This window comes from Enoplosus armatus, chromosome 3, assembly GCF_043641665.1.
Source record: "Enoplosus armatus isolate fEnoArm2 chromosome 3, fEnoArm2.hap1, whole genome shotgun sequence".
NCBI lineage: Eukaryota > Metazoa > Chordata > Actinopteri > Centrarchiformes > Enoplosidae > Enoplosus > Enoplosus armatus.
This window is the reverse complement of record NC_092182.1, coordinates 12,492,478-12,511,205: the sequence shown is the minus strand read 5'-3', so window position 1 is coordinate 12,511,205 and position 18,728 is coordinate 12,492,478. Positions and strand designations below refer to the sequence as shown.

The window sequence follows — 18,728 nt, the reverse complement described above, 5'->3', positions numbered from 1 at the left end:
TTAAGGATATTGAGGTTGCTTGTACATTAGTTCACTATGGGTCTTTGTGAGTTGACTCTTATACTGATTAACACAATGTTTGGTGTTGTTTATACTGTATCATTACACATCTACACTCACTCATACTATGTAGTTAATCCACCATTCTCACCACTGAGTGGCAGTAATGCACTGCTTTAGTTTCCCAAACTGCAAATGCATTATGGCTCTGGTTGTCTGAAACTGCTTGTGATTGTGTACATCAGAGTCCAATTCTTGACAACTTGACCGTTGTGGAAGAAAAATACAAACCTGACATGTTTGCATATGACTTTGATCTTTATTATCTTTAGTTATGTAACAAATTACATCAGAGTGAATATCATAACATTAATATGTATTAACCTCACTAGGTTAGGTATTTGTTGTGAATACTTCTCTTAACTACCTCCATATATGTGAGTAGTAACAGTAACACATACTCAGGAACTCACACACATCCACAAAACATACCTCTCTTGCCTTAATTTAAAATGACCCTCTGCTATTCTTTGCAGTTTGGGCCCATATGCTCATAAACTGTGCTCATATTTACACATTAATCTTGATGATGTATGTAGTTTATAACTTCACACCTAACAGTGATCATTTTACAGCCAAACCCTGTGAAGTTCCTTCCCCCTCTTCTTCCTAATCTCTACCCTTTGAATTAATCACCCAGACAAACAACTGAAGAGTTTTATTAGTGGTTGAATGCAAGTGGCACTGCATATTTAATACAGGGCCTATATGAATAGAAACACCACTTTAAATTCCAGGAGTTGACCACCGAGTCCAGAGGCAGGTGAATGGTGCAGCGGTCCCGGTGAACAGCATGTGGTAGGCCTGTAGAAACTGTTGGTTCTTGACAGCGTAGAGCAGACATACAGCTGTTTAGCCAGGTGAGGTTTCCACAGAACGTGCAGTAGTTGTGGGGCGCGGTTATGTTTGTCAACAATATGAATGGGACAAAGCAGAACACAAAACACAGGAAAACACTTAAACACATGCGTGTCACATGCTTAATTTCCTTATCATCTCCTGGGGCTGCAGAGTAGAACGAGGATGCTGCATTTGTGGGAGCAGGTGTGGGTGAAAGTGGTGTAAGGACGCTATCAGGGGAAGACTTGGTTGCTGATGAATTTGAGGCCTTGGCAGAGCCCTGGGTAGATTGGGATGACTTTTCAACGGTTACCTCATCTGTATTTTGTGCCTGCTCTGCCTGGCTACTCATCTCACAGCTACATGTGTTTGCCATGCCACTCTCAACATCACTGTCATCGGTCCTTTGATGCAATCCGGACACGTCTGTAAATAAGGAGGTAGAAGGTGCCAACACAACCCAAGCCAACAAAAAAGTAGAAAAAGAGCAGGATGGTGGACCCCTGGTCTGGTGGAAGCTGCATGTGCACACCTGTGGCACGAACACGTAAACAGGCGGCAGTGGGCCAAAGCTGGCCAGGCCTAGTGTCCACGCTGAGATCAGGAGTAAAATAAGACACAACCCTTTTTATGACCAGGAGATATCTGCTACCAGGCAGAGGTTGATAATAGAGACAGAGTTGGAGAGGAAGAAGAGCAGGCTGAAGATACTGCACCAGAGCTGATCACTGCGCCATCTGAGGTGTAGGTAGGAGTTGACTGAGATGGGCTGCAATATGGTGCAGTACAGGAGATCAGCTACAGCCAGGTTGAGGATGAGCACATTGAAGTGAGTCCTCAGACGTGGGTCTAAGGCGAAGGCTAGAACGGTCATCAGGTTTCCTGCTGTACCAGTGATGGTCACAGCACATCCCCACAGCACAGCTATCGATAGCCTACAACTGAAGGACTGTAGCAGGAGAAGAAGCCGTCCTCTGTTTGGTTTGTGTATATAAAATATAGGTCAACACATTTGTAAAAGTGCTTTCACACAGCGAGCGGTTGCCGGCCGCCACCTCAAATTTTTTCAATGTCAGCCTCGCTGCAGAGGTTGCCAGCATTGTAGTGGCAAGGATGGAACAAGCACAGAAACTACACTGAAGGAAACAGTACAGGAGGTTATTTTACTGGTATTTGAGTTCCTTGAATTATACACCTCTTCTTCATCAGTGAACAAACATTAATGAAGAGCAACATCAGCTTTGTCATCATCATTAACTGGTCCAGTCGTCCATTAAAGATATTTAATAACTAAAGAGAAAGTCTTTTCTGTTGTCTCTAAACTAAATAAAAGGTAGATTCTGCCATTAGCACTCTGCTCACAAATTAGATTACATCTGAATCTTTTTTTAAATAAATTGATTAATCGTTTTGTCGAAAATGTCTAAAACTGTTGAAAAGTACCCATCCCAAATACTTCTCATCACAAGATGTCTTTAAATTGCTTATTTTGACTGACCAACAGTTCAAAACCCAAACAATAACAAACCCAGCATTCAGCCCTACCTCTTATGTCGTTTTTAATGTAATCACAAACAAAAGTATGCACTGATCAATTTCTCACCTTAAAGTTGATGATTTCCGCCTAAATGTTCATGTATAGCATATGTCGTTCTCTGCAATGATCTCGTCCTCTGATGTCAGGCCTCCTATTAGCATTTTAAGTTGCCTCTACAGATATTGTTTTTTTCATTTTCATACCTTGTTTGTTTGCACACTGCACTACAACTTAATCAATTTCTGATCTCAAAGAGTGTGAAAGCCAAAATGTGTATATGTTTTAGTAAATTAGTACTGTACTGTATGTTAAAACAGAAAGTGATTTGAAGTATTAAACACTACTCACATTGCGCACACTGTGTACACACATTATCGCATTACTAAACTACTTGTACAAGCAGTTGCATTTGTGATTTATTGTTGTCATATCTCATTACATTTGAAAAAATGAAAAAAATCACCAATCAACATCGCTTACAACCATAAACTCAGTTTAATGATTTTATATATAATTTTGTTTTAATTTAACAATTAGGAAGCCCCAACATGTACCTTTACTCATTTTTTTTAATCATCTACATTTACAGTAATGTTTCAATACACGTCTCCTAAATAACAATTCATACATTTGTAGACATTTTCTTTATTGCAGTTAACAAGAAAAGTTTGCAGGAGTGCTTAAAGTATTGCTACAGTTTCCGTTTCCTAAAGCCTCCCTCTAATGTTTCACAAGCCGTCATGACGGTTTTCACTGGGATAGTTCAGGGTCATGTGGAGTTGGAGCACACAAGGCAGAGCAGACAAACTAAACATTTTTATCCCACTACAGGCCTATAATACTACCAAAAATGGTGTGTTGTTTTTTTTTTTGCATACAACTACTCATCTGTGTAGGTGGTCCTTTGCTGGTGTCTTTCATCCCACTGTTTTCCACACTCCTTGTATGGGATTGTGGTGTAAATGTGGTCTGTATGATTAAATGTGCACATAACGCAAATACCTGCTACTAAAGTCATAAATCAACTATTGTCCTGCTGTGCTCACAGTGTTGAAACTACTCCATTAAGACGCTGACACCTGTCTGTTTTGCGCAGTGAGGTGCAGATGAAAAAATTATAGATTTTACAGGTAGACTTTTCTCCACATACTCTTACTTATGTGCTTTGTGGGACTTTATTTGTTGGCGGTGGCCATTCAGGGAGAATATGGGGAATCATCGGGGGAACTAAGAAACTAACTTAGCTTGGGTTTTCCCTTTCGTTTTATTCTTATTTTACAACCTTACTGCATTTTACGCAGGCTACAGAATAAATACTAATATCTGCATAGTGCACCAGTAGCAATTACTCCTTCACAACTGCTCCACCTTTGCCAAACCATAAATGTAGTTGATGTACACATTAGTACAGTTTTAAGACGTAATGTAATTTCTACCCTTTTGCTGTTCCTCTATTACTTCCTGTTTCTGTCCCACGGAGGTAAATATAGACCATATAGGCCAGCTGTGAAAATGCAGACAGTACAGAGAAATGTTTGCCAGTATAACTGCAGAAACGATACGGAAATTGTTGATACCTTGTTTTCTCTTTATAGGCCACAAAAACAGAACTTTACAGTGGTAACAATCCACTATACTGTGACAGCTACAGTATGATACCAGCTAACATCAGAGGCAACTACTACATCTAACCCAGCGGGCATATTTTTGATAACATTAATGCTCTGGATGTGTAATGAATCCTTGCAGAGGTGAACACTGAAAACATAAGAGGTAGGGTTTTGAGTTGGATACAATGGATCATATGTTAGATCAAGATAATTATTCAGTTGCAGATTGGAGTCCATGCTTGATAAAAACAGGTTTCCTCTTCGAACAATCTGCAGAGTCTTCTTGTGATTGGCAGATAGTCGAGTGATGAAGGGAAACTGGGGAGGATGGAAACATACGGTCTCTGAAATCTCTGGTTCTCCATGTAACAGTAGTGGTCTGCAACCACAGTGCGCACCATGAATAGTCGTATTTATGTTCACAGTTTTTATCACGATGAAACACCAGCTGGAGCCACGCCAGCTGGATTTGGCTCTTGATGGCACATGGTTGCAGGCCTCCACTTCACAGTGTGCTTCTTCCTGATTCGTCCTTGTTCTCTCGCCATCAGTAAGGGGTGAAGAGGATCGGCCCATGTGTGGTGCGGATGGGACCCGGGGCGGGCCTCAGCAGGCTGAGGTGTGTTCCCTGTAGGAGGTGGTGATGGGGATGATGGTGGGAGGTTGGGCCGGGAGGACGTAGGGCCAGCTGATTGGAGGAGGCTGCGGCTGCCATCGCTGCAGCAACAGCCAGAGGACTTGGTAAAAGTCCGGCCCCCAGAGGTTTTGGAAGTTCCTTTGAGAAAGTGAATGAAAATTAGAAGTAAATATGACACAACTATGACACTACTACCAGTATTTATGCATGCAAGGGTTTTCCTAAAACCTAAATGATCATGATTATGGGGGAGAATTGAGAAATATGTGATTGTGAGAAAGACTGAGTCTCAACCATAAAGTCTGTGCGCTTCTTGTGCCGAGTGAGAAGAGGATTAGGTTTCCCTGCAACTCCATCCCGATGCCTCCTGCTAGATATATGCTGCAGCATGAAATGAGAAAGGACAGATATTGGATATTGAGATTGCTTGGAAACTACTTCACTCAGGGTCTTTGGATCTTTGGATCTTTGTGTGTTTCTCACCTGTTTAAGCTGTAGCTCTGAATTGACTCTGACGTTGCAGATCTCACAGTGGAAGGTGCGTTCCTGAGTGTTGGGGTCAGAGGACAGCTCCCCTCCTTGCTCTGTGCTGAGTTTAGGCCCCAGACGTGGGTAGGCTTTAATGGGTCCCAGTCCACTCCGAGCCTCCAGAATGGTTTTGTGTTTGGTACCTGAAAACAATAAAAAGGAAGGTATAATCTGCAGTGTTTTCATCAAGGCCATGTTACACTGTAGCGCATATAGTAAATATGAAAGACTAAATTGACTTTGTGGTGGCCTCGACTGCTGTTTCCTAGATCAAGAATGAAACTTGAAAATCAGCTTTAATGCCAACATTGAGGAGGAGTCGTTAAAGTGCTGAAAATAAAAAAAGAAATGTGAACATTTGTAATTCCATGACAACTGACAGAAATCTCCTGAACAGCTACTAAATGGATCTTGTGGTGAGGTTGTTTGCTCAACTGGTGCATTGTTGTTTAAAAGTGCAGAGAACTAATTCTAATGCTGTAGATGTTAGAAAATATATCAGCTTGACATGAGAGTATTCCTGTAATTGCATTAACTGAGTGAGACAATATTGAGTGTAGGTGGTAGGAGGTAAGGTTTCTGTCACCACCCATCTACCCCCAGTCAAACCATGCAATTTTTAACCTGCCATTCTTACCACTAAGAGGCACTAATGCACCTGCTTTAGTTTTTCAAACTTATAATGCAGAACAAGTGCAGTAGTGCTTCTAAAGAGCCATGCCTCGGGGTGTCTGAAGTGGATGCTGCATAATGCTGTTGTTTGTAGAGGTTTATTTCTCTCTAGATTGTGCATACTCTGTGGCGTGATGTACTTATAAATATGTGCACTGCAACAATGCTGTGTTGGGAGTTACCTTTGTTGTGTGCCTCCAGTTGTGAGAGGGAATTAACAGCTACTTTGCACAGAGAACAGTAGAGAAGCTTCTTGGCTTTCTCTTCCTCTGACTCTCCTGAAGAAGGGCTGGGCGCCGGGGACGGGGTGTCAGGAAGACCAGCCACTGCAGGATCCGCAGGGGGGGTACTGAGCGTCGCGGAGGGGGAGGGAGAGGATGGCAAAGGCGTGCTGACAGAAGGCAAGAGGGGACACTCTGCGTCTGCTGAGCTCAGTGTGGGTGTTGGAAGGTGGCTAGGGGTCAAAGGTGACTTGTTAGAGTTGGGACAGGATTGGGTGTCATCTGTAAACGGCACAAAGTTTTCAGGTTAGTGAATAATTTGTGGAAAGTTAACCATACAATTAACTGTGTGAAGTGTGAATGCTGCTTTTCCAGCACTAGTGCTGTGCTTGAAAGTCTGCCCCTCTGAGGTCGACACACAGCTGTGCCCGTCCTTCTGGACCTGCAGGTCTAGTGCACTCCTGTGTGGTGACACCTTAGCTAGACAAGGTTTAGTCACTGACCACTGTACTTTTTATATCCCTGCTTTTATTTTTTTCTACTGTGATAGTTCATCTCAATATTGAACTATATGATAAAATCTTGAATCTTTGTGTATAGATCAGAGAGATTTACGCAGGTTGTTCAAACAAATGTTTAAATCTTTTCTGTTGTGATAAAATCTTATCAACAGTATATTTCTTAGTAAACACCAGGGCACCGACACTCCTCTCTGGTTAGTCTCTATCCTATCACTTCACACAACAGCTGTGTTGTACATCTGTGCCATTTTGTGACAGATGTCTGTGTGTGTGTGTGTGTGTGTGTGTGTGTGTGTGTGTCACATCATATGTCACAGGTGATGCTCACCCTGCTTATTAGGATCAGGCTCAGGGCTGGATGGCGAGGGGCCTGGTGGGGTGGGCGAAGCAGTAGGGGGAGGGTGCTGCTTGTCGCCATCTTGGAGACGAGCTGTCTTGGATGTCTCGATTCCCTTCACCCTCCGAGCATGGCGGTTCCCCTTATAGTGGGCCTCTGCCTGGCTCTGGCAGAATAACAAGACATGTCAGAGGTTTATGTTAAATCCTGGATTTGAATTGGCACGACTGGATTCTTTTTTTCCATCTTCAACAGAACATTTAATTTTGTTCACCATGTCGGTTATCTTTATTCCCTTTCTTCTTCACATGAGCTTCAGTTAGAGAGCCAGTGAGGTCAGTGAAGTGAACCCACGCTGCCATGTGGAGCTGATTTACCTGAGTAGCGTCCAATGAGCTGTGTGCTACTGGTAGCACTAGCATTACATATAGCAATAGCTTTACATTTGTTTTATATGTACTTGCTTATCTGGTTATTTGTACAGTCATAAGCATTTAATTTTGGTAGCTAAAGATGGACTTGTCAGATGTTCATTACCAAGCAAAAGCTTACACTGAACACATTCAAATGTGTCCAATACACTTCAAGAACAAGATGTGTGCATTTTGAGTCCACTTGTTGATTTTCAAGTCACACTAAATCTTGCACCTATTTGACTCTTCTACCTTGATTGGTGGTTGTGACCAGGAAGGTTCTGTCTCAAATTCCTGGACTAGTATTAGTGAAAATGAGGGTTTGGAGAGTGTAAGAGGAATGTTTTCCTTGCCCACAACAACTGCTGATGAGATATCTGTGAACAAAGCACCTACAGTAACTCCCAAGATCTCCAGTTGAGCTACGAAGTGACCATCATCAGTTGAAGACTGTGGTTGTGAGGGGCAACTTCCTGGTGTGGGCGCTCTGTGGCCCTCCCTGCGTTAATAAATATTAAACTAAACAAACACCCATATTTTATGACCCCAAGGATAATCCAATAATTACTCACAAATCCTGAAATATATATATATATATATAAATTGCTGTTGAGCTGATGGTTTGCGAGTCTGATGTGCTGATGAGGCTGTCGGGGGAGATTAGCCTCTGGAATATTCTCGTCTTCCTTCCACTACTGGTGTAATCACCGAACAGGCCCATTGAGCTGATGATGATTATTGAGCAGTGGGATTATCTAAAATGGGCTGCAGGGCTGTGGGCGTCCAGTGACAGTTGACAGCCAGCTACTGAGAGAAGAAATGAGCCAATCAAGAAGAGTTTCCATGAGTGTGTGTGTGTTTGCCTGCTTGTCCTTGTGTGATTGCACTTAAGAGGATCAGTTTAAACTCAGGAAATGGGAAGTATGAAGAGGAGTAGACATTTCAGTAAGACAGGTGGAGAGTTTGGGTTTCAGTTTATCAGAGTCATGTTCAGGTAATGGGAGACAAGTTACGTGTTGAAGCTATAATCCTTAAGATTTTCATGAAACCAAACCCCATTTCTGAAACTGTTTATGACTGGCATTTCTTAAGCAATATCCATTCAAAGTATTTACATTCTGTTGATGCATGATAGTACCAGAGGTTGCCATTTCCCCGCTGCATTCAATTTGGATTGGGATTCAAAGGAAACAATGCATAGATGTAATCCAGTGTTCCTGTTTTTAATTTGATCTCTTTGATAACAGCCACACTGTTCACTGTTGACGCAGCCATATCAGAGCTGCATTAAGGTGCCTCTAAGACAAACTGAACATTTCCTACTGCTTCACATTAAAAGCATTCAGCTGTGAAACTCAGGGTGGCTTTTATTGTGAAGCAGTCACAGAAAACGTGTATTTGTCAGATATTAGCACAACAGCAATTGTTCATCCATGATCCATGCTTTCTACAATGTCTGCACATGGCAACTATAATATGGTTATGGTTAGTGAGAGGTCTTGGCAAATAAGCTATGGCTGAGACATGGTTAGGATTAGGCAACTAAAACACAGGGTTAAGGTTTGGGAAAGACTGTGCCGGGCGCTAACTACGTTCTCCTGCATGAAATTCTGTCACGCTACACACCATACATCATCCCTTGGGCTTGGAAATCGGTGTTACCCTTCAAGTCCAGATATACTCGTACATGACAGCATCAAATGAAATCAAAGGAAAGAGTGAGGTGTTAGGGCACAAATATAGTTCCTGTAAGCTCCTCGCTAATAAAGTAATACAATATTGTTTGTGTGACTGTATGTGCCTGTCTGTGCACAAGCAGAGGCCTGCGGGATTAGATAGGTGTTTTTATGTCAATAATAAGGCTGAGGGACCCGCATGAGGCCCGTGACAGGTACATGTCAGGGGCTCCACGGGGTGGGATGCTTCACTGAGGCAAATAGACCACTGGGACGTGTCCAGGATGCCTCTGTAAGCCTGAGGTATTAACTGCCAATGATAGTTACCCATATAGCCCTCACCCTGATTGGTGATGACAGAAAGGCAGATATAGCTCTGCCTGTGTAACCCAACTCCTATGGCTGCTGCTACCAACAGCCTTGCAATCAGACAAGGAGATGAAGCCCTGCAAGTTCACCGACAAATGACAGCAGAGCGCTCGAAAGGCAGAAATACTCAATACACTTTGCGCTGCTGTCCTTCTTAGTTTCCTCTCCCTTTCTGCAGTTGTTTTGTTTCTGCGTGGGCTTTGATACTTTCACGTTCTGTGTGACCTTCAGTGTCAGGTCCTAAGAAATCGATGGAGGTGTGCCATCAATTCAAGCGTAAAAGAGCTTGACGGCCTCAGAGGTGATGTAATGATAAAATATAAATGATGTTTGGCATAGTAGGTGAAATGGACTGAGAGAAGCTACGAAAGAGCCTATAGAAAGGGGGATTAAGATGAATGAGGAAGCAGAGATGGGGTTTAAGAGGGAAAAAATGAGAGCAAGTGAATGTCCCTGAAATCCTTTTTCTCTCTAAGCAGGATGTGCTTTGATGTTTTATCTATAAAGCGACAAAGGCACAGAAAGCAGGGAGAGCGGGTCTAGCAGCCAAATCTACTGTACGGGGTACTGGCAGCAGCAACAGGAAGAGGGGGTGGGAAGAAGCTAGAGAGGTGGAGAGAAGGAGAGAGGCCAGATGATACAGTACACCCCACAGAGGGAGACGCAGAAACATGAAAACTGACGAGGAAAGGACAGGAGACATGAATGAAACTGAGGTTTGGTGTGGGCCTGAAAAGAACAAGAAGAGAGAGAAAGAAAGAGAGAGAGAGGTGTCCAGTATGGTACTGCAGTGGTGACGGTGGCTAATGCAGCATGGTGTGACGTCAGCCTTGCAGCAGCAGAGCTGTGCTCAACACTGGCAGGCTAATCTGTCCTCTGTGGCCTGAAATGAATTGCAATGTTATAATTGCAACATGTGTGGCTCCGGTGCAGTAGCAGTGAGAAGCACCTGCTTCTGAGTGGCCACTATCAATCAATCTGCCTCTTTCGCTTTGTGTAAGTGCTCGAGAACTCCCATTTAACACCGGCCTCCCTCGTGACATAAACATGGAAGAAGCTGTTGGTATTATTAATGTACTTTTGTGCCGTGTGACCTGAAGAAGACTTGATGAAAAATAATGAGTGTTTGTCTGCCTTTGAACTGCAGCGCAACCCAGACAGCGTGAGTAAGCCAAGCACTGTGCTGTAAGCAGAGTATTCCTTCATTATTAAAGAATGTCCACCGTGCTTTAAGCTCCCAGTCTCTCAGGTTACTGTGGAAAATGCTGTAGAGCTGCAGCAGAGCAGATGCACACCGCGGCTCACGAGTGAAACAGCAGGCCGGACGAACAGCTGGCTCAATATTAGAGCTCTCACCGCATAACACGGGTGACACCAGCTAGAGTCACACGCATGCATTTCATTTTCATACACGCACATTCATGTTTACATACATACAGTGTGTAAATATGAACATGTTGTAGTAAATAAAAGCGAGCCCCCCCCCCACACTAATGCTCTTTATCCCATGCTCATGTAGACCATGTGAGAACATGCAGGTCTGAGCAGGGGAGATATAATTAAGCGGCCCCTCACAGAGAGACACAAGTTTCAGATGACTCCCTCCCTGCCTGTGTCCTTTACACACCACTGCATTTAGAGTGCAAGTATTTAGCGCTTCATCACCGGAATGCATTTATATTTTTAGGTAGGCTTGTAAGTCTGTATGTCGGGATTTTGTTAGATTTTTTTTTTACTCATGTTTAGGTTAGAGGTTACAGCGTAGGTCATAAACACCAGGATTTTTCCACCCGTAAAAGCCCTTTCAATATAGTTGAATACACATCAGTCAGATTCAAGATGCTTAGTTGCACTGCATAACAAATTCAGCTCAGGGAATTTGTCCTTTGTCACTGCTAATAGTGAAAGTGAGCTGTTTTCCTGTGGGATAATTTGAGAAGTCTCACATATTTTTCTGTAATTTCTTATTTGTCTGTGCAAAGAAAGACAGTCCATCAAAATATTTCCACTGCACACATGTACTTACAAACACATACACACTATAAAAGGCCCAGTACCAGACTCTTAACACATCAATCATGTCATCCAGTACCTGGGTTTTGGATGTCCACATTATGAGTTATTTGCTTTTCAACTTCAGTTAACACTGCTGCATCTTTAATGAGGACACTCAAATCATTCCTCTAAAGTTTCATCACTTCTGGCCTCTTTTATTTCCGTCCCTCTCCCTCATGTTGGCACAAGAGTGAAATGCAGAAAATGTGCTCGATCAACTTTAAGGTAGCTTTGTGGACAAGCTTCACCCTCACACGTCTCCTCCATTAAAACCTCATCAGTGTGGACTCGGAGGCTCACTATCAACACCTAAAATATGTTTTCCAAGCCTGACACACAGTTCAGCCCAACAAAATCTCTACACACACTCTACAAAGAAAGGTTCTGCAAACTTTCTGAAATTTGCTTCCTGTCTTTCTGTTTGCTTTATTTTTTATTATACTGGACAGTCATAAAATAGATCACGCAAGCAGGGTTTACCCCTGTCTTCCTCCCCCCACTCTCCTTACTGGACAGGCTGAAATTGGAGCTGCTCTAACTGTACAGTCAACCACCAACTAACTTTGGGTCCAGCCAACCAACTTTTTATGACGATGTCATAATTTAATGTGCCTATAGTGTAGGTGTAGGGCTCTGGGACAGTTCAACTCTTCTTTGTACAAGGAGTAGCTGTGTGAATATGTTTTTCTGAGTGTCACAAACCCCCAGATGAGTCACTTTATTACCAGATCCATTCGGTCCAATAACATTTGGACAGTCTAGAAGAGGCGTATGATTAAATAATTTTAACCCATTAATGACTGAGGGGAGCAAAAAGGAAGACAGCTCAACCAATAGGAAGACTCGGATGCACGTGCTCTCAATCTGGAGAGCGACTATAGTGTGTCCAAAAACGCAGAAGCGTTAGCGTATGCACTCTGTGACTTTCATAGGAATGAATGGGGCGCCATCTTTGAACACAGTATCCAGAGGATTTTATCAGCTATAGCTAACTAGCTAATGAAGAATTGGGATGAATACTTACTGATGTGTTTAGCAAATGTAGCACTACTTTAGGTAAAGTAGCTAAGCTAACGTTAGCCTAAACTCTGATATAGTAGCATCCAGGAGCAGTTTTCACACAGTGGTGAAATACCCCAAATAACCCCACAAACGTAGTAGTAAGTTAATGGCGTGCTTAGTTACTACTGTCAGTAGGGGGAGGGGCTTAGTGAACAATTAGTAGGATATTGTATAAAAGCAATCCCTTTACAGTATAAGACCTATTTAAGGTTTCATACCTCTGAGTTGAAGCGTATTTGACAGACATTGCAGGAGATGATTGGCCGCTTTGTCTTCACCATAGGTGGCCCGAAGGTGTGTGTCATCACAGCCTTTTGGACGGGGTCCATCTGAGGAGAGACAACCCAGAGGTCACGTCAAAGACTAAGAGGGTAGCGTTTCTGTGTTTCTCAGTGAATGTGGATGAGAGAGAAAGGTGTTGAAGAAAGTGCAGGTGAATGACAGGGGGAGCCGCTGAAGGGGGAGAAAGCTGGGAGATAAAAAAGAGTGGAGAAGAGTGAATTGAAGAGGGAGCAGTGATTGATGTGGACAGGAGGGTGTGTGTTTTCTCAGCAGCAGCTGGTGCTGCTGTCTGTGCCTGAGTTCTTGGGTGCCGTTCAAACGCTTTAATTCATGCTGGGGTTAGAAGGGCCTAATTACAGACTCCCTATCTCCAAAGATGTGTACTTTGTTTTTGTGCTACAAAATCTCTGCTTTTCAAAACATCATACCAGATTATCACACGAAACAATAGAGATGTTTTCCGTGATGTACCTTGATAAGAGATTAAACGTGTTTAGATAAGACTCAGCCTTACGATCGCTGTAGGGACATTAGGTCCTTGTAGAGCAATCAAAATCGGCTGCAGGGAAATTTTATTTCACGTGTTAAATAATCAGTTCACTAAGTAATAAAAATACAGACTTATACTGAAATGGCAAAACAATTAAATCAACCAACTGGAATACAGACAAGTCATGGTTTACATAACCTGTTGGTGCCGTTGGCAATTAAATAAAACTGAGGACTGGATTTCTAGCATTTATGGATTGATTAAGACTAAAATAAACAGTGGGTAGACATATTTATTTAACAGAGGTCTAATTTTGTCATTACAGATGTATAATTACTGCCATAAGAAATATGCAGCTCAACATTTATCCTATTAGGCGAATCACATAATAGGATTAAAACAATTAATTAAAACAATTAAGAAAACAAACAGTAATTAAAATGTTTAGTGAGATTAAAAAACTGTAAAAAACAGTAAAACAATGAAAAATATAAATACATAAATATTTCTATTGGGATAAAAGACTTGGACGTATGTTAGATATCTTAAAATAAATGCCAACTTGCATAAAAATACCAACCAGGCTTGTCATTCTCAGATCAAGATCACAGATATATGCCACGTCATTCTCATATGAAATGTTTACTGCTTCATTTTTAGACGACTTGAATGGGCTCGCGTGAGCTCTCTGACCCACTGGCAGGGTTCAACAACCACAGCGCTGGGTGTTGCCCTCATTAAGCTGCCAGAAGTACGTGGTGGTTTTTACTCAGCCTCTCATCTCCCGCTCAGACTGTGAACGTATGCTGCCAAATGAGAGGCTGTTTACACTCTCAAGCTCCAGGCACCGGGGGGAAATGGTATAATTGGTCTGAAAACTTAAACCCTGTTTGAATACATTGTTAAAAAATATTTATAGATTTTAGCCTGTTTTTTTTTTTTGCTCCCGTCTCTTAACTCGTGTCTCTAATTCACCTCTCTCTTGTTTTGTGTTTTTCATGTGGAGACCTGTAACACCTCCAGACCTGTTTGTTTACATCTGTACATTTGTCTCTGTGCCAACACTGTGTGTGTGTGTGTGTGTGTGTGTGTGAGCAGGGGATCACGCCTACCTACGCACCTGAGCTTGTAAATGTACTTACCAGAAAAAATGAACAGCCGACACCTTAGAGTGTCTTTTAGTGCAGCCAAACAGAGCTATCCTTTTTGACAGGTTGCCGTGGTAGCAACTTGTCAATCACAAGGTAGCGATGCCCTAAAGCATACCCTGCTTTATAGTCTCTTTTACTCTAAATGGGGCCATAATTTGCAGTGAGCATCATGCTATATTGAAGAAGACTTGAAACTAGCAATTAAGACCATAAACTCATTAAGGAAATGTTTACTGAGGTAATAAATCAAGTGAGAAGTACGGTAATTTTCTCATAAACTTGTAAACTGTCTGACTTCTTTTTGCAACCAGTGACCATTAGAAAGAAGGCAGGTTTAAGGCAGTTCCGCATTGGCTTCACTTTTCAGACCCAGAGGTTGGTGCTTGGTCCCATCTTTCTGTTTGAAAATATCACTTTATTGCCCACTGGAGGCAGCAAGCCCATCTTGAGAAGCTACTCTGTCAGAGATGCAACAGAGGGAGGCAGCTCATTTATCTGTTTACAGCACACTTAAACTGTGTGCTGAGAGGATTCATCGCTTCAAGGTGTTTGATAAAGAAGACGACAGTTAGCCTGATTCCAGACCTCTAAATCTGGTGTTTGTGCTCTTTGATGGTTGCTCGCCCGGTTAGAGAAACAACTGGGCCAGAGAGAGGCAATTACAGAATACAAAAATATTGAAATGTTATTGCTGGAAAAAATGTAAATATAAAAGCAATGTATTAAAATGGGCTTTGATATAATGAAAATCTTAGAATAATAACTGTAAAGAAATATTTCTTTCCAAAACTAACTTACACAGAGGCTAATAACATGTACATTAGCATAGACATAAAAATGATTTTCCTCTGGAGTGTTACAAATCAACAGACAGAGGCTCATTCTCTGCCTCACTGTGCAGCTCATGTCTCAATGCAAGAAGGTGAGATCTACAGTATACTCCCGAGAATCTTAAGTGTCTGGAAATTACCTGTAATCCTGGTGAGTCAGACCTGATACGAGCTCTCCAGATAACTCACAGAGCTCCATACCGCACAAAAAAGTTTCCACCCAAACTGGAGCATGACTGTGTTTGAAACGGTAAACACAGTAATCGAGATCGAGTGTTTTTGTCAGTTTGCCCTTCTCTGTGTGTCCTTTCAGTCTCTGCAGCCTCTAAAGAAGAGCAGGCTGATCGGGCTCCGAATAAAGACTCACGTCGAGCTGCAAACTTTTATCACTGGACGACAGCAGTGTTGTAGACTTGTTTAAATTTTTATTGTGCGGACAGAGAGTGATTTGGGTTGAGGTGCTCTGGCATTAGTGGCCACTCTCAATGTCCTAGCTGAAGCAGGATGAATCATTAAGAGGTGGAAGGGTCATTTTGCTTGAGTGCATGAAGATGAGTTGGACGATAATGTGTGTGTGTGTGTGTGTGGTGCACGTGCATCCCTGTTTGTCGCCACGCTGACCTTCACATGAAACCCAATCTGGAAATGAGAAGGAGCCACAGAAAATGCTGACTGTAGAGAACACAGCCTGTGCCTCTCATGCAATTGATTAGCTGTAACTCATTTTATTGCAGTAAAACACTCGCCTGGGCATTTTCTCAATTATGCTGAAACTCACTCTGCTGAATAAAAAGTAAACAGCTGTCACCTTGTCATTTAAGATTATACAGTATAAATCCTCTGCACTTTATCGCCTGTCTCAGGAGGCAACGCTCCAAAACTACAACTGAATACCAGCTTTGTCGTCTGTTAAGTGAAACAAGATGATAAGAAGTCCCAGACACCATGTGTGCACACGTGTGTGTTCACGCTCGTGTGCAGGTATGGCTGAGAGCACCCACTGTGTTAAAGTTGTGGAAGAGGCCGATGCTGGCCGGGTGAGGCGACTCCAGGGGGAACTGGAGGAAGGGCTTCATGTCCAGCGGGGCTTGGATGACAGGTGGGCTCCTGAGGAAGGCAGGGACCGGCCCCGGTCGGTTTACACTTCCTGTGGTAGATACACAAACAAGGAAAATGTTAAAAGCATAAAAGATAACATAGAGAATCACATATTGAAATCGTTGCACAAGGTTTGTTAATGACAAGACGACGACAACTACCAGTTTGATTAAATGTGTTCTTAAAGGAGTAGTTAGATATTTTAGGAAATACACTTATACACTTTCATGCCTTCTGCCAGCAGCTGGTTAGCTTAGCACAAAGACTGGAAGCAGCTAGCCTGGCTCTGCAAAGGTAACAAAATCCACCTACCAGCACCTCTAAAGGTCAGTAATTAACACAATATATCTTGTTTGTTCGATCCATTCAGTGTAAAAACAACATATGGTTTAAAGGGGGTTTTGTGTGGGACAAGAAATAGTCCGGCCCGGGAGCGCTAACTTCCAGTAATCCAGCACTTTACCCCCCTTAAAACCACATCTGGCACACATGGTTTTGAACGAATTAAACAAATGATAAATAACATGTTAATTAGTGAGCTTTACAGGTGCTGGTCGGTGGATTTTGTTACCTTTGCACAGAGCCAGGCTAGCTGTTTCTGCCTGATTCCAGTCTTTGTGCTAAGCTAAGCTAACCGGCTGCTGGCTGTAGCTTCATAATTACCGTACAGATGTGAGAGTGGTTTTGATCTTCTCATCAAACTCTGGGCAAGTGAGCAAATAAGAGTATTTCCCAAAATGTCAAACTATTTCTTTAAAGTTAAGCATCATATCAGAACAAGCACCTGCCGTAAAACAGGTTTTAACAGAAACATTTTTTCCTTCTCTCTTTAAATAAATCGAATACTCCTTCTTCTGCGTCATTTTCCCATATTGAGCTCCACCATCCACCCACACCTCTCTCTGCTTCTCTTGCTCACTTTTCTCTCAGTAGTAGCTCAGCAGCGGTGAATGCCTGCACTTGAGGAGTCTTCTGTGATGGGCTGGAGGGCTAAGCTCCTTAAGCCTCGCAGCTGGGGTGCTGCAGATATCCGCCTTTTCTCCATTTCTCCCACTGTCTCTCTCTCACCAAGCACAGTTTTCTATCCCCATTTCATGGTCCCTTATTCTGTCTGCCTGCCTCTTTAACCCCCATCTGTACGTCTCCTCTCTCCAGCACCAGTCCTTCTAGCTGTTTTGTTCCTCCTCCTCCTCATCCTCTTTCTGTTTTGCTTCTCTCCACTTCTGCTTCCCGTAGTTATTCTTCTCTTTAGCGTAAAAACCAGCTGGATGCTTCAGGCCCAATCTGGCTATGCAGAGAGAATTTGTATAATCTTTTCAACTGAGATTATATGCAATTGTCATCCTTTATTGCTACCGCTTTGTGACGACTACTTAACAATTTTGTTACATTTGAAAAGAAAAAAATGGTCACTTGTCAAAACGAGGGGAAGAAAAGGCTATTTTGGTAACAGCAGAGGAGGCTCCTTTCACTGACAGCAGGGAGACGTAAAGAATGTGCTGTCAGGATCAGAAATAGATGGAGGGGAAAGTCTCTCCTTCTGGCATTCCTCTTCAGACCGTTTCAGGCCTTGGCAGCTGAAGCTCAGCTGTAGCTATTGTCATTTGTGTGTGGCTGCTTTCGCATATGTTGCATGAGAAGGAAGGGAAATAAGATATAAAACTGGGGGTCACGGTTTAAATGTCCTTCAGACATGCCATGAATCCCACAGCTCACGTGGCAGCCGTTATCACCTCTCCAAACCAACCACAGTCAGGTTTGTGCAGAGTGAAAAACCAGTGGTAACAACACACCTCAGTTCACACCAACATACGAACATGTAGGAATGAGCAAACGCTCAACACCAGATATCATGAGGGAATGAGAGTAAGCAATAACAAGATAAAAATAAGTTTTTAAAAAAGCAATCTGGGGCTTTTTTTTTAAATGCTGTTTTTATTGCTGTATTTAAAAGTTAAAATATTAAAGGATAAGGATGATGATATTCTGATTCTGATTATAGTTTTGTTGTTTGTCGGATTTGAAAACAACTAGCTAACAAACATGTTAGTCCATTTTTTTCCCCTTTTGTTCCTACTGAAGATGTAAATCTTCAATATCAGGTCACAGATATATACTTTAATTGAAAAAAAGGCTATATAATTTCATGGAAACAGCTGGGCACAGTAGTTTGTAGAAAATGTTAGTCAAATAGGAGTAAAAAGTGTTTTTGTTGGGGGCTATTATCAGCCGTGGAATACTACACATTTGGTGACAGTGTTTGTGGGATTGACTCAAAATAAACTACAGTGGTAGTAAAGGAACATGTCGGCCAGTGCAGAGGTGTGGCTCATTGATGT

At 42.4% G+C, this 18,728-nt stretch overlaps 1 protein-coding gene and 1 pseudogene across 1 annotated transcript; both read right to left on the bottom strand.

The window, feature by feature from the left end:
* Positions 1–786: 786 nt before the first annotated feature.
* On the bottom strand, positions 787–2,809 carry LOC139283092 (G-protein coupled receptor 84-like; annotated as a pseudogene).
* Positions 2,810–4,594: 1,785 nt separating this feature from the next.
* Positions 4,595–17,434, bottom strand: LOC139283090 (zinc finger protein 385A-like). Its single transcript, XM_070903044.1, has 8 exons — positions 17,350–17,434; positions 16,293–16,546; positions 12,757–12,867; positions 6,955–7,129; positions 6,067–6,387; positions 5,168–5,355; positions 4,979–5,065; positions 4,595–4,822 (listed from the first exon to the last, which is right to left on the bottom strand). Exons 1-8 carry the CDS (start codon positions 17,432–17,434, stop codon positions 4,595–4,597), a joined length of 1,449 nt encoding a protein of 482 aa, XP_070759145.1.
* Positions 17,435–18,728: the final 1,294 nt, after the last annotated feature.